A 27,217-nucleotide genomic window follows, 5' to 3' on the forward strand; every position below is an offset into this window, starting at 1 on the left:
AAAATAGCTAGCCTAACTATTAGGAAGTCTCTGCAACAGATAACTAATATGCAGCAGCATGGTACTATAAAACCTAGGTCACGCCTCTGCCCAACAGTAGGAAGATTTACTTAATCTTTATCACTGTTCAATAGTGAAGTATGAAACTTAGCTTAAAAGTTGTACCCTTGCCTGAAAATACATCAAGCATGCGGCAGGCAAGACCCCACCAACGATTTGATGGTATAAGCCTCGATGCCAGAGGTACAAAAACATAAGTATACAATTATATCATGGTCTGGCAGTAGGTAGTAGAATCTAAGCCATGCTTCAGTCCAGCATGTGCTAAAGAATAGCCGTTCGACCTAGTCGCGATTTATACATCCAATTAGCTAGTTGCCGACAAACGGTAAGGTACCAGAGCTAGTTTGGGTTACACCTCTATTCAAATAGTAGATGGTAGAATTTAAAATATATCTCTAAACAGTGGTGTGGACCCCCTCCGCATATTTTTATGATGAGGTGACACGGCCTCTTCAGTAAACCGCCGTGGGACTCCGGATGGCCTTGCCTCTAGAACGTCGCCACAGCTAAAGACCAAGGGGGTTGCGAACCACCTCCCTCGACCCCATCATCGGCTTTACTTTCGACAAGTGCCGTGAGACTCCAGGTGGCCTTGCCTCTGGAGCCTCACCACGGCTAAAGGCCAAGCAGATCGTGGATCGCCTCCCTCGGCCCCATCGTCAGCTTCACCTCCGGCAAACGTCATGAGACTTTAGGGGGCTTTTGCATCAGGAGCCTTGCCACGGCTAGAGGCCCAGGGGGTCGTGGACCGCTTCCCTCTACCCCCAACGTTGTCTTTACCTCCGACAACCATCGCGAGACTCCGTTGCTTTGCCACTGAAGCCTTGTCGTGGCTAAAGGGCAAACAGATCACAAACCACCTCCCTCAATCCCATCATCTCCGACAAATGCCATGGGACTCTGGGTGGCCTTGCCTCTAGAGCCTCACCGCGGCTAGAGGTTCAGGGGGTTGCTGACCGCCTCCCTCATCCCCATCATTAGCTTCACCTCCGGCAAGCGTCGTGGGACTTCGGGTGGCCTTGCCTCTAAAGCCTCGGTGCTGCTAAAGGCCAAGTAGGTCGCAGACTGCCTCCTTCGACCCCATTGTCGGCTCAACCTTCAGCAAATGTCGTGAGACTTCGGGTGGCTTTACCTCCGTAGCCTCGTGGTGGCTAGAGGCCTAGGGGGTCGTGGACCACCTCCCTCGGCCCCATCGTCGGCTTCACCTCCAGCAAGCGTTGTGGGACTTTGGGTGACCTTGCCTCCGGGGCCTCGCTGCGGGTAAAGGCCAAACGGGTCACGAACCGCCACCCTCACCCCCATCATCAGCTCCACCTCCGGCAAACGTCGTTGGACTCCGGGTGGCTTTGCCTATGGAGCCTCATCGCGGCTAGAGGCCCATGGGGTCGCTAACCGCCTCCCTTGGCCCTATCGGTCGCTTCACCTCTAACAACCGCCACGGGACTCCAGGTGACCTTGCCTCCAGAGCCTCACCACAGCAAAAACCAAACGGGTCATGGACCACCTCCCTCGGCCCCATAGTCAGCTTCACCTTCGGTAACTGCCGTGAAACTCTGAATGGCCTTGCCTCCGGAGCTTCGTCGTGGCTAGAGGCCCAGGGGTCGCTGACCGCCTCCGTCGGCCCCATCGTCGGCTTTACCTCTGGCAACCGCCGTGGGACTTCGAATGACCTTGCCTCTAGAGCCTTGTTGCGGCTAAAGGCCCAGGGGGTTGCGGACCACCTCCCTTGACCCCATCAGCGGCGGCACCTCCGACAACTGTCGTGTTACTCTGGGTGGCCTTGCCTCCAAAGTCTCACCGCGGCTAAAGGCCAAGGGGGTCGCAGACCATCTCCTCGGCCCCATCATCGGCCCCACCTCTGGTGTAATACCCCCCATTACAGGGATCTCATGTGCCTCCTGTATCAGTCCCTAGATTACGCAGCTGATATGCACAGTACAACAGTTGCAGTATCACAGTCAAACTTCTTACATAAATAGTAAGGTTCTGAGTACAAAAGGCGCACAAGCCATACCGTATGTTGCAATCTTGGCCTAGCGACCATCAAAATACACAACAAAAGCAAAAGCCCAAGCCACAAGCAGCGAGGGTGCGAACACAACTTTTGGGACTACTCTTCATCCCTGGCTTCACCTCCGGCGAAGTCGGCATCGATTTCTTCACCTGAATGACAACAAGAGTGAGTACGGAAGGTACTCAGCAAGCCCTATATTACTTCAAGGTGTTGATAGATGTATAAAGGGGTTATTCAAGGATAAAGCTTTATGATTTAGATTCAAGTGTAAAGCAGTTTATGCAAATATTCAACTGTACCAATTATGATCGACTTCAAAATATTTTAAGTAGTTCAAGCCAGGTAACAAGCTGTATTTGGTGTTTTTCAGTCCTGGGAGGGGCTACACCTCACTCTGCAGTCCCTGTTATCACATCTGGTGTACCTCTAGTACCACACACATTCTGGCGGATCGAGCCAGGAAACTCATCACACGGACATCTAGTCCACACACTCACTCATCAAGACACACGCACCTGGAGTCTAGTCAAAAAGATTCTTCCTTCGTATGTCTATGATCGTGGACACGTCTATTCAAATAGATTTACACTCTGCAGAGATTGTACAGTTTTACCCACACGATATGCTCAGCCTCCAACTGTTTCAAGCGGATGAGCAAATCATACCGAGACTCTCCAAACACCTTCCTATTGGGCTTCTCCACGAGACATGCCAAGTACCAGAGCTGCATGTTCTGAAGGCTAGCATCCCTTTTTAAGCCTAAGTCGGTCCCTGAAACCTCCAAACAGTGGGATATATGGACTCTTGGCTGCTCGTTGCTCTCAGCCTCCTAGTATGATGCCCAACTTAATCTAGTGAAGGAAAGTTAAGTCCTCCCCATGCAACGCATGGTTGCATGGGGGTGGCTAAGGTATGGCTATGAAATGACTCGGTCCTTAAACGGCCGGGCCAGGCATCTTCATGAGCAATGAATACCATTAGGTAACTCAAGTCCCCAAGAGTATCCTCCTCGGAGGACCACTCTACCTGCCCGCACTAAAACAATTTTAACCCATTTTTACACATCATCCTCCATATCCCACACGATATCAAGGATTCATGGTATATGAGTTGTCATTGATAATAGTAAATTTTGTCTCCGAGTAGAGAGGTGTTTTAAAAGCGACGTCTCCGAGGAGACGTATTCAATCCTAAGCATGCTAGATGTGATGGCATCGTTCGACGTTAATATAGATAATGACAGGTAATCCTAGGGTGATATGTATTTTGGATGATAATATTCAATACATGGAATGTGTTTGATAGGATTAACTATTGCAAGTAGTTTGTAAAAGGCGCAATACATAGCACATGCGATAATAAGTCCAGTTTTAGTTGATCATATATATTATTTGAAAATCATAGGTTCGGTATGATCAAGGAAATATGACTTACTTTCCTCAGAGTTTTCCTCAAAGTCTTGAATGAAATCAGGATCCTCCTCGCTTCTGACGCTTCCTGCGCATAACTCGCATAAGTCGTGCTTTTTTGCAATTACGACCACGATCAACAATGAACAATACTAGAGAAGAAAAAATTCACATAAAATGGAAACCAAACAAGCTCTAATGGATATCACAATATGACAGATGAGTAGGTCTCGATTTTAGATGAATTTTGGCGAAAGAATCGCTAAAATCGGATCCAGAACGGCGAAGTTATAGCTCTCGGAAGATTTAATCAGAAATTAAATCAGGAAATTATGAAATGACACTATTCATAGGTGGGACCCACGAGTGGGATCCACTGAACAGTAACCTGGTCCCACATGAACAGTGATTGGTGGGCCCCACATGAGCAGTGATCAATGGATGGGCCGCATCCGGGCCTAAATGGGCCTGGGCCGGGCTTGATGCATAGTACTGGGCTGCACAGTACTAGCCCACTTGCGTCTTGGGTTGGTGGCGAAATGGGCTAAGAAAGCTGGGCTGGCCCACGGACGTACGACCTTTGGCAGCCGGGCCGGCCTGGTAGGCCAACCGGCCACTGGGACGAGCCATGGCCCAATTGGCTAGGCCGAGCCATGGCCCGTGGCTGCTGGGTGGTCTTGCCTCTGGAGTCTCGCCGCGGCTAAAGGCTAAGCGGGTCGCAGACTGCCTCCCTCGGTCCCATCGTCAGCTTCACCTCTGGCAACCACCATAGGACTCCGAATGGCCTTATCTCCAGAGCCTCACTGCGGCTAAAGGCCAAGCGAGTCATGGACTACCTCATATGCGGCCCACTCGTCAGCTTCACCTCCCGCAAGCGCCGCGGGACTCCGGGTGACCTTACCTCTGGAGCCTCACCACGGCTAAAGGACCAGGGAGTCCCAGACCACCTCCCTCAGCCTTCGACTACCGCCACGGGACTCCAAGTGGCCTCACCTCTGGAACCTCTCCACGGCTGAAGGCCGAGTGGGTCGCGAACCGCCTCCCTCGGCCCTCTCAATAGCTACATCCCAGCGATCACCATCGGGCTCTGGATGGATTGCCTTGAATCGGAATCTGAAACAAATTTAGAGTGGTGTCTGTACCGGCTTCGGATAGAAGAGAGGGCTCGTTGCTCCAGCTGCCAAGACAACCGCGGCGTGCGAAAAGGCCAGGGAAGGTACCACACTTTGGGGATCGAAGGCACATAAAACACACGTCTGGCCACTTATTCGGAGGATCGTCCACATTTTGATCCAAAAAAAGACATCAAGCAGTTCCAAGGATTTATTTTCATTGCTAATAACCTGCACATTTAAAGGACGTTTACGAAGGAGACATTGACAAACGAAAACAAATCTTGAGAGAGCAATCCAGGGGAAAAAGAGTACAAGGTGATGATCAAGGATGCTACAATCGGCGGCACATGTCATGACTGATGCGCTTCATCTGCGGCCTACCACTATGAAGACTAATACAGTAGCTGATCTCTGAGTCGCCAGAGGATGAGGAAGAGGATGGAACAAGATCCGTTGTGGCCCCTTTCCCCTCCTCCTCGACCTTTTTCTTCTTCGCCTTCACACGCACTGCAATTACCACACGTCATCTAGTACTTATGTTGAGAACAAAGAAAATATCCCCCCCCCCAATGACGGTTCAAGTGGCAAGAAGACTCGTCATCAGAGAAGCTTACTCCAGCTTCCGCATGGACTCCGAAATATGGTTCCTCTGCCAGCATCTCAACGGCCTTCGGCTTTGATGTTATCTACACCTCCGAGCCTTGCCACTTCCATCAGGCCCCAACATCGTCGCTTATGGTTATTACTGAGAGATTCCTCTATGGATTGAAGCTATGTTATGGGATATCCTGACTACTATGTCGGGCTAGAGCTAGTTCCTTTTACATCCGCTCACCTCTTCTCAACTCGGGCTAGCGAATGAGGGGTATTGTTGGGAAAATACCCCAGCCCACAGACATTGCTAAAAGGTCACCACCAGAAGCTCCTCTAGAGCCCTTGGGCTCCAGATCCAAAGGAAGAAGCTTGACTTCCGGAGGCTGTAGGCCCTTCCAGCTCCTGTCCCTTAAGATAGGAGAAGAAGCCATCCTCTAGGGGAGGTTGGAGGTTGTCTCTAAGGACCCTCGATGCCCCGGTATCACTGGCCTCCCGGAGCCACAGCCTCCCGAAGCTCCAACCTCCCGAAGGCCCTTATCTCTCGGAGCCTACATGAAGGGGCCATCAGACCTTGGAAAAAGATCAACCAGAGTGGACCTACTAGTCGTCCTTCACCTGCGAGGAGGTGACATACATTTAATGCGACGCAAGTGAAGGCCATCCTGATATCTTGCCATTGCGACATCACAATAGGTGACTAATAGAATACCATGTCTTTATGGTCACTTGCATCACTGTATCACCATAGTAGATAATATCTTCTAAATTAGGGGCAAAGGTATCCTACCTAGACCTGTATTGTGTGATTCAACCGGCTCTAGGTCCATGACGTATTGAGATATTTGTATTGTTGTATCATTGTAAGGGCATATCTATATATCTGTACCTTGGATATCCCTATAAATACATACTCTTGGCCATCAGGCCAAGGGATCGATCCTTTTTACCATTAACATATTTAGTGTTCCCCCCTCTCCATTTCTTCTCTAAGTTTCAGCCACTCCTGTGAGTGAGCCCTCGCCACACTTATTCATGCAAGATATCTTCTTGTGCCAACATTATCTAATAGAATTAACGATCATTGTGTACTTATGACTCGCAACTACTCGGTTGATGGCACACGTCATACCTGGCCCATGGCATTCCATAGGGCTTGAGCGTTTGGGTAGCGGCATAGTGCATGATAGACATCTTCTTTTTCTGTTCCAAACACAACAAATATCATCTAGCTTGAGACGGTGGCAACGTTTATTATCTCGAGTACTCGAACTGTTGGTAGCAGCTTTTCAAGCAAAGATGTGCACCTTTTGCAGAACAGGACACTTCCAGATGTGATTTCATAATAGGTTGCAACCATTCGGTTGTGAGCTAGCAGCCTTGCCTCAAGCATCTCGCCTCTGAATATCCATTGCTAATCTATATGCATTTCTCACTATGAACACACCATTTTTCTCTCGGCGCCAAGATAAAAAATCATCACCACGCCAACATGAAATTTTGATTTTTACAATGTCTTTTACATCCACCAGCAAGGTTTGATCGAGATTCTATATATCCCAAGCACCATTCACATTCAGGAATGCTGAAACATGCTTAATTTTGCAATTACCCTCCGTGAGGTATTCCTTGGAATCCAAGGATCTCTTAAAACTCTGATAAAATATCCATTAGACCATCTCCAACTATATTCCCTTCATTTCATTCCCTTCCCGATTCCTCTCCATGTTCCCATTCATTTTATTTTCTTTCACCTCCAACAACTTCCCTCTGAAGGGAATTGTGAAAGGAAAGGAGAAGAATCTCACACTGAAGGGAATGACCTTGTGAAAGGATCTAATGGCCCTAGAAGGGGGGGGGGTGAATAGGGCACTAATCAAAAACTAAACCAACTACCGAATTCTAGAACAAAGAGCAACCTTAGCCTAGAATGAATAAAAGCAACTAGACGAACTAACAAGCTAGAATGATAAGCACAAACATGCAATCATATAGAATATAAGTAAAGTACAGAATTGAAACCTTCATGAACGAAATGCTAGAAGCAAAATGCGGAATGTAACAAGAGTAGGAAAAAAGGTACACCGAGTTTTTCCCGAGGTATCGAAGAGTTGGCACTACCCACTAATCCTCGTTGGAGCATCCACATAAGGATGTTGCTCCCCCTTGAGTCACCAAGACTCAAGTGCTCATTAATGATTGCCACTTCTTCATCTCCGGATTGACGGATATCAAACCAAGTATATGAGCTTCCCGAGACTCCCACAAGACCTCCAAGAGCTCACTGAGAACACCTCCAATCTCCAAGACCAGCTAGGTGTTACCAACTACTAAGAGTAACAAACTAACTGGTTCACTTGATCACTATCAAGCCTAAACAACAACTAGATACACACTCGCTACTCTTGGAACGCTAATGAAGTCCTTAATCTTCAATTAAGAACTTGCAAATTACCTCAAGTGTTCTCCCTTGCCTCTAAATGATACACAATGTGTATGAATACTTCTAGGTTGCAAGAAAGATGAATGAAACCAAGTAAGGGGTATATATAGGCTAGAGGTCCAAATCGAGTCGTTGCCCAACCACTCACTTTTTCTATGAACACCCGATGGTCCGGTGCACACGCCTCTATTAACACCGGATAATCCAGTGAGTTTACTTTTTCCACACGCAGGTCTGACAATTGTCAGTAGCCGTTGCAAAATGCTCTGGTGTTCCTCCATATAGCATCACCAGATAGTCCGGTGAGTTATAATCCATTTCCTTCGAAAATACCAAGCTTCTGTTAAATAGTCCGGTGATAACTCTTTTAAGTCACCGGACAATCCGGTCAGTTCAACTCATATTTTCTCCACAAAATAGTCCTTCTGTTAAATAGTCTGGTGTATGTGTCCTTCAGATCATCGGACAATCCGGTGCATGTAACTTCAAATTTCTTTGAAAATTGACTTTTCTGTTAAATGCTCCGGTATAAAATTCCTCCCATCACCGGACAATCCGGTGAGATCATTTGAAATCTTTACAAAGAGGGAAATTAGTCCGGTGAGTTTAATCCTTCTCGCACCGGACAATCCGGTGAGAACAAACTTTCTGAAACTCGTCCAATTCAATCGACTTTGAGTTCTAACTTCTCAACTTCTCACCTATAAATTTTTTTAGCTACTTAGTGCTAGATTTTCACAAGTGTGCATCCAAATATGTCTAGCTAGACTCAACTAGGTCAAGCTACAACACTTAGCCCCTTTATAGTACAATAAAAAGATAAAAAAAGACATATATCTACTCTAAGTGTCATTTATCACCTTGTGATACTTAGAACTAGAAGATCTTTAATCTTGACGTAAATGTCCTTTGATCGACCAATAAAATTTCATGAGGGACAAAAAAACCCATTCAATCATTGTGAACTAAAAATTTGATTCCCTTCGAAACATACTCATTAGTCACAATGAAACGGTTATCATTAATCACCGAAACACTTACCACTTACTTAAGGATCTAGATGCTACACCTTGAGAATACATTTGTGATGAGAACCATAAAAGTAAACCGTTAAAACGTTAAAAGAAAAAAAAATTCTTTTATAAAAGAATTTTAAGTTCCTGACAGAAATCCCTTAGAGATAGTCTTACCTACACACCAAATCAGACATTGCTTCAAAGGTCTAAGCCATGTTCAGGCAAACATATCTATATTTGAATTCAGCCATTGTGATCCTAACAAAGAATTTTATTTTTTATGGCTCACAAGTCTTTTTTGGCGATTGCGAGAAGAGAAGCATAGATATTTTCCCAACTTTTGAAGCTTAATTTTGAACAATCCCACAAGGCGTTAATTTGGGATGCTGACTCCAATCCATTTCAATCAGTTTGATGATTGGATTAGTTTAACTTTAGCCTGTGCCTGTCAGTGCTCCATTCTTTACGAGCACATATTTGGTTTGAAGATTAAAAATAAAAATAAAAAGTCCAAATTACTCTAAACTATTTTTAATTCTGGATAACCTCGAACTTTAAAATTATTTATTTAACTCACTAAACTTTAAATATTGAATCACATAACTACCTAGAGTGATTTGCAACATATATTTTGATGACGTGGCTATCACGTAACATGTTTTTACCACGTGGCTACCACGCCATGTATCTTGCGCGTGTGTTTTGAAACCGAGTTAGCTTGGGCACCGACGGAGCTCATCGCATATGAGTTGAGTCATCTGACTCGAGAGAGAGGACGATGGGAGGGAGAGAAAGGCAGAGAGAGGCCGACCAAAAGGGGAAGAAGCCGATATGAGAGGGGTGAGCGGGAAAAATATGATTTATAGGTCTATTTGCCACATGTGTATTGCCATATCAGCGAAAAAGACATAATGGATTGTCATATCAATGAAACCGTCATCAAGTGGGCAAAACCACCGAGAAAAACTAATCTATAGGGTTATGTGATCTAGTATTTAAAGTTTGAAAAGTTAAATAAACGGTTTTAAAGTTCGGAGGCTATCCGAACACTAAAATAATTTAAAAGAGTAATTCGGATTCTTTCAAAAAAAGTTTATGCATCGCATTGTGACATGATCCTACGGTTGATCGGGTTGATTCCTTAACGAAAGAATAATCATGGGGAAAAAAAGAGAGCATATGCTCACCGTTGACTGCCACTTACTCCACACCAACAAATCTCGTCGTCATGTCAAAAGAAAAAAAAATCAAATAGCATATTAAAAAACAACTCTCGGGCTCGGGACCATCGCCTGCCTTGCCCAGGGTTTCGCTTATCGTCGGTTACCGCACCGTATTTGTAAATCGAACGGTTTTTATATTTAAATTAAAAATATTTAAAATAAATAGTTCTAAAAATAGAGATAATTCTAAGATCTTATGTGAACAAATATTCAAAAATAATGTCATTTGCATCATATTTTATAAAGAGGAAGTTTGAAAAATTAATATATATTAAAGTGTGCAACTCATTTATTAACTTATATTAAGAAAATTTTAATATGTAAACACATATTTTCCTTATGTAGGGTGTATGATCTTTAAAATTGGGTTTACTTCATTTAAAGTTTATTAATTTCTCTATAATTTTTATAAAGTTCATAAGCATAAAGTGGATATGTAAATAAACAACATAGTAATTAACTTTTTTGTGTCTACCATTATTTTCTCTATATAAAGAATAGTATAAGTAAACTAATAAAAGTGGTTTCACTAATTTTGGAGGTATGATATGTTAATTAAGAATTAATCTAGCTGTAACATATTTACACAATCTTGTATGTTACAATAACTGGTTAATGAGTTCACGTATTTTTAAAAGATATGGGAGCATGTAAGAAGACTAACAAAATTGGTTTCATGATTTTTGTATTATCAAAGAGTAATATATGCATTTAACTTGGTTTAGTAAATATATTTTATCATAGAAAATATTCAACATTTTTATGAGTATAAATAGTTTTATCATATAGAAGATGTTACAACAAACAAAATTTGTTTTACTTGATTTGAAGCTCAGATAAATTAGTTATTGATTTTACAAGAATGAGCTATTTTTTGATTTTTTGTTGAACTTCACTAAAATTAAAAAAAAAAACGCTCGATAAATCACTAAAATCAAACAGTTAACAATAAGTCGAATAGTTACCTATAATGCAAAAAATATGAAAAAAATCGGTCGATAAATCATCGAATGCGCTGGATAACCGGTTGTGGGAGGATGAACTCCACAAGCGGGGATCCAGAGGGATCCCTTTGAGATTCGGTCGGGGGATGATTCTGAATCTACCTCGTACGTGAAATAAATGAGAGTAAATGAGATGCAGGTGGAAGGGATGATCGGATGTAGGACGAAATAAATGCTCAGAGGATTTTAGACAAGTTCGGGCTGCACGAAACGTAATACCCTACTCTTGTGTGTATGCTATAAATGCTCAGGGAATGCCTCTCTGAGGACATCTTGTGTTACAAGGATGTTTGTCTAAGTCTAGAGCTTCATGAGCTTGTCTCGGTCTTAAAGAAGTCGATGTCTTCTGTGTGTCTCGATCTTCTCTGTCCTGAGTCAGTTGTGAGAGAGTTTTTTCTTCTCCGAGGAGCCCGCCCCTCTTTTATACCCCGTCGGGGCGGGTAGCGTGCCCAGAAAGGATGGCGTGAGTTCCAAGACGCCATAAATAGAAAGCAACCATCATAGGCCACGGGGAGGGCCCACCGGGCAGCCACCGAGAACCCCTCGTGCCCGCCCGGTCAGAGCGAGCCTGGCATAGCAGAGCGACAGGCGATATGCATCGAGCCCTGCGACGTTATTCCGAGGCACGCCGGGTGACGCGCGATGGGACCCGCGCATTAAATGTCCCCACACCTCCCTGCTAGGGAGTGGCAGGGACTGATAGCAGGCGTGGGGGGAGTGGTTGGAAGTGACAGGTCACGCACCCTCTTAAATGCAGCATCGGGCCTCTCACCAATTGACACCTCACCGCGGTGCCCTTGTGGGGACCACCGGCGAAAGACTTCTCAAATCCTCGGGGAACTGTGAGTGCTCGGGGATTACTGTTTATAGCTTCGAGCACTCTCTCCTGGATATGCCCTTTCTTGGTCCTCAGGGAACTCGGGTATTCGGGGACCACTGTTCATGGCCCCGAGCGTCCTCTCCTGGATTTGTGACTGCTCGGGTCCTCGGGGAACTCGGGGACCATTGTTCATGGCCCCGAGCACCCTCTCCCGGAACTTGGGTCATCGAGGAACTCGGAGACCACTGTTCATGGCCCCGAGCACCCTCTTCCGGAACTTGGTCATCGAGGAACTTGGGTCCTCGGAGACCATTGTTCATAACCCCGAGCACCCTCTCCCGGAACTTGGTTTTCTCGGGTCATCGGGGAACTCGGGTACTCGGAGACCACTGTTCATGGCCCCGAGCACCATCTCCCAGAACTTGGTCTTCTCGGACCTCAGGGAGATAATCCCTGAGGGAAGGCGCCACATGGCACTCTGCTGTCCTGGTCTCGGAACTCGGGGACCCCTGATTCCCATGTCACCGACACTGGTGTAATTCGACCGGTTACCGAATATTGATTCGACTAATTTTTCTCTAGATTTCAAATTTAACTAAGTAAATTTTAAATATTTTTTAATAACTATAAATTTTCGGTTACCGTAGGACAGTTTTTAAGATTCAAACGGTTTTACTCCTATCCGTTTTTCAATCCTTGTCACTTTTGATCAAACACGTATACCAAGATATACTAAAAGTAGTATAAATTTTAAATGTGAAATGATAAAAATATTCTTAAAAACTATCTAAAATATTCTAAAACCTACTTTAAATAAGTGGATAAGAAATATTTTGTAGGGATAAATTAGGAACTACGTCTAAAAAATATGAAGTGATATTTATTTAAAAATAAATAAATTAGTCAAAAGTGATAAATATTAGGAAAGTATAAACCTGGTCCGGTCCTGCCGCCCGATGCACGGCGTGGACCTGGAACGGTCGCCGCGCGGCAGCCTCGTTGACACCTGACGCGCCAACAGACCGAGAGCACGGCACGGCATTCCACGCTCCGGGACGGCGAGAAGCGACTTCCCAATTCCCATCCACCGGCCGCGCCTCGCGCACGCCTTGGTGCGGAAAAGCCGCGCTTTTTTCCTGGTTCCTCCTCCCCCCACCAGTCCACCACAGCCAGTCGCCCTCGCCAGTTCGTTCCACAGCCCCACTCCCATTCCCAATCCAACTGCTCCGTCTCGTCCTCCCCGTCCGGGAGCCCATCCAAGAACGCGTGACGCGCCGAGAGGCCCCCGAGGTGCGTGCCTGTCTTCCCGCCGCCTCCCCGATCGATCCAGCCGTGCGAATTACCGGTTGCTACCGGTTCCGTCGTGCTTCATCGGGTATGGGGTACCTTGTTCGGCGGGTTGGGATAGATTCGTGCTGCTGGTCTCGTGTTTCTCGGTAGATTTTTCGTAGATGCGGGGTGACGCTTCGATCCGCTCCTCCTCGGGCGCCGGTGATTCCGGTCTGGCTCCCGGAAGATTGGAGCTGCCTACTGGCAGTTACTGTGTTTCGTTGACTCGATCTCCACCCACCAGTTCGTGACAGTGTCAGATCCGATCCTACCTCTGTCTGTACCTTGGTATATGCTAGTACCTGATCGTGTTAGAATGTTATGGCACCCTGGTGGTCGCTGTTCTGTTAGTCTCATTTCATGGTCCTCATGGATGCTATTGGTACCAGATTAGAATTCCTGCTGTCACCAAAAAAATGACATTTTGGAGAGCATGCAGTCAACTAATGTCAAGTTCAACCTACAAGATTCATATGTATTTCGATTTCTCATATCGAAATGGCATGTGTAGGTTCATCTCAAAAAATATTTTATAATATAATTATGTTATTTAGTTTTAAACATATAGTTTGATACAAATTAATGGCCAAACTGGTGTTTTGCGACTGTGTTCATGTCCAAAATGTCGCTATCTTATGACTGGAGGGACTAATTTTAACTAGTCAACTGCTCCACATAAAAGCTAGAGTAGTACTTCGGCAATTGTTAGCTTTTGCCTTTTTACCTAAATACTTGTTAGCTGCACAATTTTGCTGCGCCAATTGATAAGCTGTCAATTTTTCAATATGTTCTTTTTGCCAACTTTTTTATTTATTTTTGCACACGCAGTAGCTGATTGAATTTAGTGTCTGTTTGTTTTTTATTATGATTCCAATAATCTAGATTTTGATTCTCACAATCTAGAATCTAAATTGTTAGAATTTGGATTGTACAATCTAAAACAAACAACACCATATCATTAAAATCTCTCCCCTCTCTCCCCCTCCCCTACAGACTCTCCCTCCCCTCCCAGAGTCTCCTCTTTCTCCTCGGCACGGTTCTCCTACTGCATCATGGTTGCACGTCCTTTGACCACTCCCATTTGTTATCCATTTCCTCCCCTCGCTTTCTAGAAACACATAACGCGAAGGAAGCCAACTAGCCAACCAAAGCCAAGAAGCCGACACAACCATGGTGGTCGGCGGGGATGCCAATGGCGGCGTGCGCCAGCGCGGGTGCTCGTGCACAAAGGCGGACTTCTTCCCGGAGGAGTCGTTATCGAGCTGGTCGGCGTACGGTCACACGCTACGGAGCATGGGGTCACGGCTGGTGGACCGGCTAACGGCGCGATGCCTGGAATCGACGGAGTTGCACGAAGTGCGCGCCTGGAGCGTCGCCGACATGAAGTGAGACCTCACATTGTGGGACCTCGTGTGGTTCGACGTGGGGGCGGTCATCGGCACCAATATCTTCGTGCTCACGGGGCAGGAGCCTAGGGACGCGGTCGACTCCGCTGTCGTCATCTCCTACGTCGTTTCGACATCTCCGCCATGCTCTCCGTCTTCCGCCTCACCGGGTCGTACACGCGGAGAAGCAAGGAGAGAGCGAAGGGAGAAAAAAATGAAATGTTATGTTTGTAATGGCAAAGTTGGATAAATATGTGCCACAATCCATAATCTATAATCCAGAAGCAGCTTTTCCCTGGATTATAGATTATGGCATAATCTACCTCCAGATTGTGGAATCTGGACTGTAAAATCGACCTGTTTGTTTTCAGTTCTGATTTTAAAATCAGAATCCTGGAATCATAATAAAAAACAAACATGGCCTTAGTTTGTGCATGCTTATTCTTCTTCTAACGGTATTTATGCACGTGTTGCAGTTACGTATCTAGCGGAGCTGCCTCCTTCAAGGTACTACAATGTCCTTTCTATTCAAGTCTAGCAATGGTGGTACAACTGAGAAAAACTTGACCCTAGAAGAACAGCAAGAAAAGGTAAGAGCGCAATCTTGCCTGTGCATCTCCTCTGAGATTTTATTTAAATGCATTCTCCTAAGGCTGAATTTGCTGTATATTTATTGAGCAGATAAATGAATTACGCAAGGAGCTTGGTGAATATTCCTCAGTAGCCATTCAAGATTTCCTTTCAGATGCCTCATTATCGAGATTCCTTCGAGCAAGAAACTGGAATGTGCAGAAAGCTAGTAAAATGCTGAAAGCAGCTGTGAAGTGGCGGCTTGCATTCAAGCCAGAAACCATTTGCTGGGTGTGTTTGGTTCAACTGATCCTTATATCCATATTTAATTAAAGATACATGTGTTTACAATGGTAGAGCAGTTCATTGAAACATTGGTGAGAAGCAGGGATCTTTGTATGTTATGCTCTGACCTATAAGCTACCTGAAAGTTCAGTATAGGACCATTTTCAGTTTAAGAACCATGATACTAATTTAAGGATGTTGTTTTATTTGATAATTGGGGGAGAACACCTTATGATTCAAAAGCTGATTGCATTTGTTTTCAAGAAGTATCTTGTATTTTCCAGTTTTACAACATGTAATAAGCTTTTCTTCCTTTCGACCTTTAGGAAGATATTGCACAGGAAGCAGAGACTGGAAAGATATATAGGGCAGACTACAAGGACAAACATGGGAGAACTGTTCTTGTATTGAGGCCTGGCTTAGAGGTTAGTTCAGATTCTGCAGATTAAATTACTGGAAATGATTGAGTTGACATCATGAGATTCTTCAGATTTTGTTCATCATCATGTGCTTATTTGCAGAGGTGTTTTGTATGGTTCTGCATTAGATATACCTGTCATCTATTATGCTTGGAAATCAGATACAGCTTGTACAAACCATGATGGTAGTGCTATCTTGCTAAGTGCTAAGCCTTCATATGAGTATTGAATTACGAATGTGGCCAGTGGTGTACATGATCTATCAACCTTTATGATCTAAGTTCAAAATCAAACTATTGGGAGAAACAAAAGAGAGTCACGCTTTACATTGAAACTTTCTTCCTTTTGTTTGCCATTAGTTTCCCTTACAGTTTTTTTAATAAGAGAATCTTTTGCTTCTCATAATACCAGTGGAGTTTTAACTATTGACTTTATATGGTAATGGTTTCATTAACGGTTACCTATTTAAAGGTTCCTTTTAAAATCTCTGTGCTTGTTAATGAACCAATATCATTCTGGAATCTAGATTGCAAAAGTTTGTTGATCAAATGTGAAACACTTAAGTTTGTAACTTCTACCCTTCTAATATTGTTTGCTTGATTTGAAATGTAACAGAACACTTCCTCAGCAACAGGACAAATCAAGTATCTAGTTTACTCTCTGGAGAAAGCGATTATGAACCTGACGGACGATCAAGAGAAGATGGTGTGGCTGACAGATTTCCAGTGCTGGACATTGGGAAGCACACCATTGCAGGTAACCCGTGAGACTGTCAATGTCTTGCAAGACTGTTATCCTGAGAGGTTGGGGCTAGCGATCCTTTACAATCCTCCTAGGATATTTGAGTCCTTCTGGAAGGTGAGCACAGCCATCTTTTTTCAGTTCACTTATGAACCGGCATTACTTCTTCTATCTTCTCTGTATTCACCACATTGTTGTTTGTGAATTAGTCATGGACAGGGGTGTGTGGAAGTTAGCTATCCACGTGTCAGAGCCATGACTAGACTTGCAAGATCTTATGGGTTTCATCTCTAGCCTACCCCAACTTGTTTGGGACTGAAAGGCTTTGTTGTTGTTTGTGAATTAGTATAGGAGTGATTGCCACCATGATATTGTGAAAGTACTGATTTTTCGTATTCGACACCTAACTGTGTACTTAGATGTTTCCCCATCGAAAAGAATGTCTTGGTCGATTGATGCATTATGTGCAAATACCTCTGGTGGGAGCAATGCATCATAAATAATACGGTCCAGTCTAATGCGCCAGTGTATTAGTAATTGGTTTATTAAACTACCACTTTAATTAATTATCACACTGATGAGATTCATTGAACTATTTGCTGCGCCTCCATTTCTTTAGTTAGCAGATAAACTGATCGTTAATATCATTCTCAATGAATTTTAACTGTTGAAAATTCAAATTTAAATATGTAGTTGATCTATATTTCATATGTGTACAGCGTTCTGCTTTTCCCTAAACCTGAACCCAAGCTGTGGAACCCCTATGCAACACAGCATATGGACAATGCAAACGTAATGTATTGGATCAATTTCTGGATAAGGTGGCAGTATTCATTTAGTCCCTCATCAGGGCACGCCATTTTGCATCATTATCATTTTGCCTATTCTTAATTGAGCTATTCTATTGATCGAAACACAAACAGCCTAATCATAACTGCAACTGACAGATAGTGAAGCCATTCCTGGACCATGAGACCCGCAACAAGGTGAAGTTTGTGTACTCAAACGATAAGGAGAGCCAGAAGATCATGGCAGAGGTCTTCGACATCGACAAGCTTGACACGGCATTCGGGGGAAACAACCCAGCTGGCTTCGAATACAGCAACTATTCTGAGCAAATGAGGGAGGACGACAAGAAGATGGGATCTTTGCACGGCACAAATGGTAGCTTGCTCTCTCAGGGCCAGCCAGATGAATCAGCTGAGGAGGCTAATGGCGCCGACTCGGATGCCTCAAGCGAGGCCTCTTTCTATAGCGGAACGGAGTCTCCGAAACATGAAGACGGAGAACAGGGCGTCCCAAAGAACGGCTGAGCTGAACCGCTGTGCTTGCTCGAACAGAGAGATGAAATAGGTCGACATGCAATTATCTAACTGGAACATATGTTGGAATCAGTAGCGCCAGTTTGCAAGCTGGTTAGAAATCCTCTCTATGACCACGATGTTGGATCCGCGAGAGGGAATGTATATTCGCTGTTCATGATATCATAGAGAGCCTGGAAGAGTTTTCTGTGGCCGGCATCCTACTATACATTTGTATGAAATAAATGCTTCCATTCTCAATTGCTAACACAGGAGTTCCTATGCATGTAGCCGTTGAATGAAGGAATTGTTTCATACTATCTGAAGAGCCATAATTCATGTCATGTTGTCGGTACTCCTCACGCTGCACGTATGCATACACTTGCGGTGTGTTTGTTTCATCGAACTTGTAAAGTTGTATCGTATAAATAGGTTAAATATAGTTGTATTTATTAAAAAAAAAATATTTAGTTGTTTGTATCTATTTAGACAGTTTAAACTGGATTTTTGTTTGGTTGACTGAATATAAAACCGTATGAACGGATGAAAGTATTGAGATTGTGATTAATTAACCGTATAAAAATTATTTTACGACAATGACAAGTGATTTAAGCTATATCCGTTGAGTCAGGTTGTGAAGTAATATTTTAATCGAGTTTCACTTATGGATCAAACTAAGATAGTATATTTATATTAGGTGGATTAGACTACAACAATAGATATAAATAATTAAATATATTTTTTTAAAAAATTATAAGTATTTATCAGCTAGACTAAAAGAGATTCCGACAACCTTGAGATCGAGCTAGCCGATCGAACTGACGAGGCAAGTAGCACAACATCGAGGTCCAGCGGACAGCTCCCGCGGTCAGTTGCGACGCGACCACATCGGACATGGCCTGCCCATCCCGTGCTGCCTTTCAAGGAACAGCCAACCTTTGAATCTTATGGGATGTCTCCGAAGAGACTTCAAGGAACAGCCAACCTGTTGAGAGCTAGCGATGGACATGGCCTGCCCATCCCGTGTTACAAGACCCATTGGTTGCAGAAAATGGGCCGTCTGGGTACGTGTTATGTGAGGAATTCCAAATGATTTCACGTCGTTTTAAGAGAAAACTGAGAGATGGCCATCACCGGTTACCGATCGGACATTCTTTTTATTGAGGGGGGGGGGGGGGGGGGGAGGGATAGAATTATATTAAAAAGGCAGCACAGCACATCCCTAAATTGCATATAGCATCATGGAGAAGAAAGAAAAAAATACAGAAGAGACAACAGGGTCCTTCTCGTATTCGTCCTACACTCCAAAGGTCTCCGCCGGTCCGACCGAACGATCCACCTACAGATAGAGCAACTCAAGTCGACCACAGCAGGAAGCACACCTAGTTCCATTCCTTCTCTCGATGTTGACGAAGAATGGCACGATATCCAGTACCCGAGAGCCTCTGCCTGGAGCACATCTTCTCGGTGAACGAACAAAGGCATCCTCATCGTCCAATCCAAAAGAGGTTACGAAGAACCGTCTAGATAATATTTTAATTAATCATTAAATTGATTATTTATGTAATTATGACTATATAATTAATTAGAATATCACTCGGTAGTCTCGTCGTAATTTTATGCCAAGATCGAAACACACGCTTTTATGGCAAGTATATCATCACAAGACATAATAAAGAGCGGGTAATTAAATTAAGTTACAAGTCTTTAAGTAGATTTACTTTACAACCAAAGTATAAACCGAACATTGTTAAAGTAGCTACTCAGCAAAAAGAGTTGCATAATGATAAAAGATGGGTAGCGCCATTACCCTAAGGTGTCACCCCAAAATAACAACACTTGAGTAGAATGACACTAATCATGCCTATCGCTAACATCGGCAGGCGTAAAGTAGCCAAAAAATAAACCTTCATCACCAGAAAATCAAACGAAATACATGAGTACGAAGGTACTCGCAAGACTTAATCTATAATAGACACTTATAAATAGCATGACTCTAAGGAGAATGCAATTTGGATAATTAGCAAGGACTCGACCACAAGATTAAGTGAATTTTGTATGCCAGAGTAATATCGACTCAAATATAAGTATCTACACCTAACCATAAACAACATTCTATTCTGAGATCATTACCATACTATGATTATAACTTAAATCGTATCAAAAACTTCAACAACATCACCATACATTTCTCAACATACCATTACAATCACAACCGAAACTCTACGATTTATGCAAATGGACAAAATCGTGCTCATAACTGAGAGCGCGATAATTTGAATTTTTTTACACCCTGCAGGGATACTCCATTATCCACGCGACTTGAGTACCATACGGCTTACGTAACCACACCGGTCCATATAAGAGGGTATTGTAGCTTCTAGACCCCTAGATAAGTGATAAGTGTTTCGGTGATTAATGACAATCATATCATTGTAACTAACAATTTATTTTGAAGGGAATCAAAAATCCACTTCACAATGATAATTGGGTATTCTTGGTCGCTAAGGCGATTATGTGGGCGATCAAAGGACTTATGCACCATGCTTGGATCTTCTAGGTCTAAGTGTCACAAAGGAGATGAAGGACAGTTAGAGTAGTATAGGTTGTTTTTTTAAGTCTTTTGATCGTACTATAAAGAGGGCTAAGAGTAGTAGTTTGACCTAGTGAGTCTAGACTTGGTTTGATGCACACTTGTGAAATTCTAGCACTATGTAGCTCATAGAAGCCCATGATTGACATGACAAGAAGCTAGAGCTTAAGAAAGTTTTAATTGGACGACCTTAGAGAAAATTTACTTTATCGGATGATCTGATCTATGCGAAGTGATCTCACCGGAGCATATTGTTATCTCAAGACAGAAAACACTTTATATGCACCGGATGCTCCGATGAATAAAGTGATGTAATCACCGGATGATTTCCTAGGTGACACGTGGGCAAAATTGTTAGAAGTGTTACACGGGATATTCTAGTGACAATGTGATGAGAGCACCGATCTATTTTCAGCAGAAGGGGGATTGCGAGGAAAATTTAAAGTTCAACTCACCGGATTGTCCGATGATGCATTGATGACTGCACCGGACTATTTATTCCAGAGGCGATTCCAAGGCAAGAATTATGAAGCTCAATTCACCTTATAATCCGGTGAAGGTGGTGTTTACACCAGACCAATTCTTGCAGAGAATAGTTTCTTGTGGCTGAATTAACTTCACTCACCGGATGGTCCGGTGAAGGGAAGAATGGATCACCAGAGTAATATTTCTAGAGAGGGTTGTTTCGGTTGGATTGAAGGAGTTCTACTCACCGGATAGTCCGGTGATAGACACATATGCACACCGGAACTTTTCTACCAGAGAAGATTTTGAGGACAAAAGAAGTTTAACCCACCGGATAGTCCGGTGATGGCATTGAAATCATCATCGGAGCATATTTTACAGAGAGGATTGCAACGGGAAAATTTGGCTAGTTTGCACTCGCATGATGGTTCGGTGTTGCATCGATGTTCACCGGATGATGTCACCAGACTATTTCTCAGCAGTAATGGCTAATGACAATTGGCACAGTGAAAATGGAAGTTTGTACTCACCAGATTATCCGGTATGAGTAAGGAGACACTCACTAGATCATCCAGTGTTTACAAAAAAAGTGGGTGGTTAGGCAACGGCTATAATTTGGATCTCTGGCCTATAAATACCCCTCCACTTGGTTTCATCTCTTTTGCATCCTAGAGGAGTTCATATACTGTGTGTATCATCAGAAATCAAAAGAGAGCACTTGAGTTGATTTTTAAGTCCCTAATTGAAGATTAAGGACATCATTAGTGCTTGGAGAGTAGCAAGTGTACATCTAGCTGTAGTCTAGGATTGATCTTGGTCAAGTGAAGCTATTGGCTTATTAGTCTTGGTGGTTGGCAACACTAGCCGATCTTTGGTGATTTGTGGTGTCTCGATGAGCTCTTGGAGTTCTTGTGGGAGCTCTGAAAAGAGCTATGTACTTGGTTTGATGCTTGCCAATCCAGAGATGGAGAAGTGGCAATCATGAGGGAGCACTTGAGTCTTGGTGACTCAAGGAGAAGCAATATCCTTGATGGATTCTCTAACGAGGACTAGGGGGGTACCAACTCCTCAATACCTCGGGAACAAAAATTGGTGTTCTCTTGTCCATTTCTTTACTATTCTACAATTTATTTTTAGCATTTACATTCTTTGCTTGCTTGTTTAGTGTCTTTGCTTACTTGTTTAGTTACCTTCTCCTAGCTTATTCGTGTAGTCACATTTTTTTCATCTAGGCTAAGGCTGTTATTTATTTTAGTTTTAGGTAGATGTTTTTAAATTACCAAATTCACCTCCCTCTTAGGCCATTCGATCATTTTAGGGTACTCATGTTAACCTTTTCTAATTAAGCATCAACCGTTTGAACATCGCCTCGGTATGTGGGTGTCATCTAGAACTACTCTCAGAGCAAACTAGATACCTCTTCCAAGCCTATTATGCCAACAACACCCGAGACTAGCACGCTAAAAGATCACATCTATATAAGGTATTTGGGTCATCCATCTCGTATACGGATACGTGCTAAGTACAGATAAGTGCTAAAGCCAACTATAATAACAGACGGTGCTTAATCAATTCAAGTGGCCTATACCATCCGAGACGATCCCTTCTCGAACCATCCCTATTGCTCGCTCGAATCTCGGCTCAGCCTCACTAACTTATACCATCTTCTATCATCATTATCTTTATGATATAATGTAAGCCCTAAGCTCGCAAACGATGGCCGAACCACTGCTTAATTTCTACCGATGACCTAAGTCATGCTAAGCATAACACATTCTTTTAAGTTAGACCATTATGTGATATGAACAACCTAGGTTACAAAGGATCAAACGATAAACAATGTTAAGGGAGGGTAATGCCACAAATAGGATCTAACCCAAAACCTGACATAAGACTAATTGACATGCAAACATATGTAAAGCATAACTTATCAATTGACACAATATATGATTCAATGTAATGTGATGAAAATGCTTAGATGCTTGTCTTGTTGATCAACTTCACAAGCAAAGAAAACAACTTCCCGATCACATCCGTGTCACCCTCCGGTCCTTCGTTCACTACTGAAGATCGCATGCAATAATGAACATGAAAAAAATGCAATGAAAGTGCTACAAATTTTTAATAGGATGTGGTACTGGGAAATGAACATAATGCAGCAAGAAACACTCGAATTTAAATACATAAGCTCATGGTAAAAATCATTTATTTAAGGTCTATCAAAAATGATCTTAATTAAGCTAACTATCAAGACTAAATGAGCTTCAACAATTTAAACAATACTTCCATACCCAACGTATATATTTTTTCTTGATAGCACTGATCATAATATGAATTTTCCAAGTGGTTCTATAATTTTAGGACATGGCATTAATTAATTATGATTTAATTAAGCTAAAATACATTTAAATAATTAATTAAATATCAGAAAATATTTATTGATTTACAACATTTTTAACATGTAGTTAATACTCATACTCAATAGGTTTCATGATTTTTGGAGTTTGTATGAATTAACTATGAAATATACAAGCTATCAGCATAAAAAGAAAAGGCATGATAAACAGTAGAATACTGATGTTTTGGGTTGTACCTGGAACTTTCGGGTTCCGGACCCTCCGGATGGGGTCTGTCGGTGTAAGGTACATGGGGTCCCCTGCTAGGACGGACGTCAACGACCGGTTTTTGCGGGACTAATTCTTTTTCTCTAAACAGGGTCCGCCGCGCGACCACTCGGCAACGCACGACCACACTCCCGACCCCCGCTGGATTTCCCGCGACCACTCTCTACTGATCGTGGGGCAGGTACTCATCTAAACCAAACCACTCTCATTTAATGTTAATGCCCATGTAGTTTTCCTTTCCTAGGCACACCCCATCGGCCGAGGCAACTGGGACGGACATAGAGTTTCCGTGTTACAGGATGGGTTCACGGACGTCACTAAGGGTGTGGCAGGCGCGCGTGGGTAACTGGTGATGGGACAGAGCAGGCCGAGCGACTCGGACTGATAAGTACAGAAGGAGCTGACGGATGGGCCAGGCCTCGTAGCGCTCTGGAGCTGGCGTGGTGCGTGCGTGCTCCATAATGATAGCCTATTGTTGACTGACTAGATAGGGATGGGCCAGTTGAATGGGCCCACTTGTAAGGATCTCCCCCCGGGCTATAAAGGGAGGAGAGGAGACAAAAAACAGAGACCCAAAAAAAAAGAATACACAAGATGTAGGGCTATTACACTAAGCGGGGGCCTGAACCTGAATAATCCTCAGTGTTCTTGAGTTGCACATATACAAACAAATTCAGTAGGCACTCCCCGAACAAAGATCACGCACCTGTCGTCCGATACACCCCGAAATCAATGTCAGGGATTTTCCCCGACATTTGGCGCACCAGGTAGGGGGCGCATTTCCGAGTTCAGGATCTGAGTCACTGTGAGGTGTTCTTCATTGGCTACAGCCCAAACAGATCTGATATGTCCCAAACTCAGGACATTGGATCCGGATCCGAAGGCTTTGGGAGGCAACTGGGGGCAGCAGAGGCATCCATGCTCCTGGCACTAAGGAGAGCTCACAGACCGCAAGCTTTGGGGGAACTGGCTTATTCGGTGGCAGCACCACCCGGAAGAGTGCTCACCGCGCTGGGACTGTCACCCCTAGCCCCGTGACGTGAACCAAAACCATCGGGCAGGTATGATTCGATCCGGCAAAAGAGTATCTGGGAACTAATCGCGTGTGTCATTTCTCCGAATAGGTTCAACCCAAGGACGAACAGAAGGGTCTACACCTTGAACTTTTGGAATGAGTAATGACCACTCTCCATTGGGTACTAGTAAGGAAGGTAGCTTACCAGAATCTTAGAAAGGTAACCCTCTCCTTTCCCTGTGATGACCACCCTTCGATCAGAAGGGGGGATCCCTGTCCTACCTAGCAGGATTTCAACGGGCCACAAACACGGTACTAGTCGCTAAGCGAGGCATGCTTTCCCCTGACCAGGAAGGAGCGAGGACAGGACCATGCATCTTTAGGTACATGGTTCAATTCTGTTTGTTCCAATTATTAAATATGATGCGGGAGTACGAGGGCCTCTTAACTGGAACACGAGCATCACCCGCGTGAGGGAAAAATGCTTACTAGCGATAAGGGACTCGCTACTAGGTATAACCCTGTCACCAAGGGGTTTTCAGTACTCATACCGGACGATGGCGACATACCTCTTAGAAGTGAGAAAGCTAGAGCAACGCTCCATCGACCGGGAAGTCACACACGTCCCTCGCAAGGATTTCTTCCCTGCCGATGGGTAGGCCCGTCTAGCCTCTTCTTGCGAACCTGTCTCGGTCAAAGTCTTTGAGAAAAAGACTCACATGGCCACCCGTTGCGGTCTCGGGTCGACGCGGAAGGGATGCTCCGCTTGGAAACGAAACACCAGAGGCAACACCTTTCTCGAGGCCGTCGACCTTGGGTAGCCATCATGTGGTCGCCCTGCTCGATTCAGGTACGACCTGTATGGATCAGATCTCGAACTACCTTCAGAATCAAGCAACCCCTAACAGCGATGTGTCAACAGAAAAGGTCACGCGGGCTAACCGCGAGAATTCTCATTGGTAAAGAGAAGCCTCTACCACCAAGGGAGCAACGACCCTTTACTGAAATACATCGCTCAGGATTGGGGGAGCACAACGCTCCCTAACATCCTTGGAGGTAGATGTGGAGGCCGAACCTCACACCGCCCTCCAGGATGCTCGCGAGCAGGTGAGAATGTGCGGGTCATGCCAGCACCATGACCGGAATACCAACCTACCAGCCCGAGCACTGCAAACCATACCACTCTCTCGACTTTTTGCTATCTGGGGGCTGGACATCGTGGGACTGTTAAAGCCCCAAGTAATCCTAAATTCCTACTCATGGCAATCAACAAATTCACAAGGAGGTTCGAGGCCAAGCCCATTAGGAAGATTACCACTGCAACAACGGTTAAGGCTCAAGTGAGTGCCGGCAACGCGGCCTAGCAGTCCAAGTCGCATAAACATGGACAACGGAACCCGATTCGCCAGTCGGTGGTTGCACGCTGGCCGTCTCTGATGGCCAGCCAATTGTGCCCGACCAGTTGGCCCGGCGAAGACAATGATGAAAACTCGAGCGAAGAGGTCCGCGAACGTACTCCATGGCATGGGTAGCCAGGTCCTAACAAGGCCTCAGGCACGGCTGTGACCACCACGCGCGAAACTGGTCGCAGGTCACTAACGACCTCCAGTTTCTCGACCTCACGCGGTCGGGTTTGCTGGGGTGGTCGGCCACCGATCATACAGCTCGCGGAGCGCCAGCTCTATGTATAAGGCTGCTCGGCGATGAGCCTATTTGTCTATTTTGCAGGACCTTTCGGACGAGCGTGGACATGACTTGTAAGTTTTTTCAAATCCAAACACTCGAACTCTCTATGTTGAAGGACTCCACGGACAAACATGATCTCCCGCCAAATTCCAAGATTTGTTTAGCCCGCTCACTCATGTTGATGGGATGACATCCAAAGCTAACCCGCTCGCACGATGACAGGGTAAAGGCGCCCGAGGGTTAACGACCACAAGGCCGCAAGTCCTAGCTCGGGTCGAGCGCTGGTCGTCACTAAAAGGCTCATCATGCTAAGGGTCTCCCTCAGCACCAGGAATGTTGCTTGCGAGCGACTTGATGCGATTCTCTCCCTTGCACACGCTTCCCTATTTTCTCTCTCCCATTATCCTTTTTCTATGGACGCTTAATCTCCCCTCAGGGTGCGGTTTTCTGAACCCATCACTAAAACGGGTTGCGTCGCCGACCACTCCTCGAGCATGGCTTGAGTTCGTCCGGGGCTCGAATGGCACGACCAGACCCAACCGCGTCCGTATAAGGATTGGTTCAGGCCACCATACCCACGGGGGAGCTTGGAGCTACTGTTGGTGTAAGGTATATGGGGTCCCCTGCCAGGACGAACGTCAACGACCGGTTTTTGTGGGACTAGTTCTTTTTCTCTAAATAGGGTCTGCCGCACGACCACCCAGCATCACACGACCACTCTCCCGACCCCTGCTGGATTTCCCACGACCAATCCCTACTGGTCATGGGGTAGGTACTTGTCTAAACCAAATCACTCTCATTTAATGCTAATGCCCATGCAGTTTTCCTTTCCCAGGCGTACCCCACCAGCCGAGGCGACTAGGGCAGACACAGAGCTTCATTGTTCCCTCCCGCGGCATTAATTGTTACAGGATGGGTTCACGGATGTCACTAACGGCGTGACAGGAACACGTGGGCAACCGGTGATGGGACAGAGCAGGCCGGGTGACCCGGACTGATAAGTACAGAAGGAGCTGATGGGTAGGAAAAGCTTCACTGCTCCAGAGCTAGCGCGGCGCGTGCGTCCTCCGTAATGATAGCCTATTGTTGACCGTGTAGATAGGGAT

At 44.6% G+C, this 27,217-nt stretch overlaps 1 protein-coding gene across 2 annotated transcripts; it reads left to right on the top strand.

Moving 5' to 3' along the window:
* The first annotated feature begins 12,710 nt into the window (after positions 1 to 12,710).
* On the top strand, positions 12,711 to 17,996 carry LOC133893482 (uncharacterized). Of its 2 annotated transcripts, none has more exons than XM_062334518.1 (6): positions 12,711 to 13,073; positions 14,889 to 15,002; positions 15,094 to 15,273; positions 15,594 to 15,692; positions 16,302 to 16,544; positions 17,375 to 17,996. In XM_062334518.1, exons 2-6 carry the CDS (start codon positions 14,928 to 14,930, stop codon positions 17,738 to 17,740), a joined length of 963 nt encoding a protein of 320 aa, XP_062190502.1. In that variant the 5' UTR covers positions 12,711 to 13,073; positions 14,889 to 14,927; the 3' UTR covers positions 17,741 to 17,996. The 2 variants fall into 2 exon arrangements, with proteins under 2 accessions (XP_062190502.1, XP_062190497.1); XM_062334513.1 differs by having other exon boundaries at positions 12,712 to 12,988.
* The last annotated feature ends 9,221 nt before the right edge of the window (positions 17,997 to 27,217 follow it).

Source organism: Phragmites australis, chromosome 2 (genome assembly GCF_958298935.1).
Source record: "Phragmites australis chromosome 2, lpPhrAust1.1, whole genome shotgun sequence".
NCBI lineage: Eukaryota > Viridiplantae > Streptophyta > Magnoliopsida > Poales > Poaceae > Phragmites > Phragmites australis.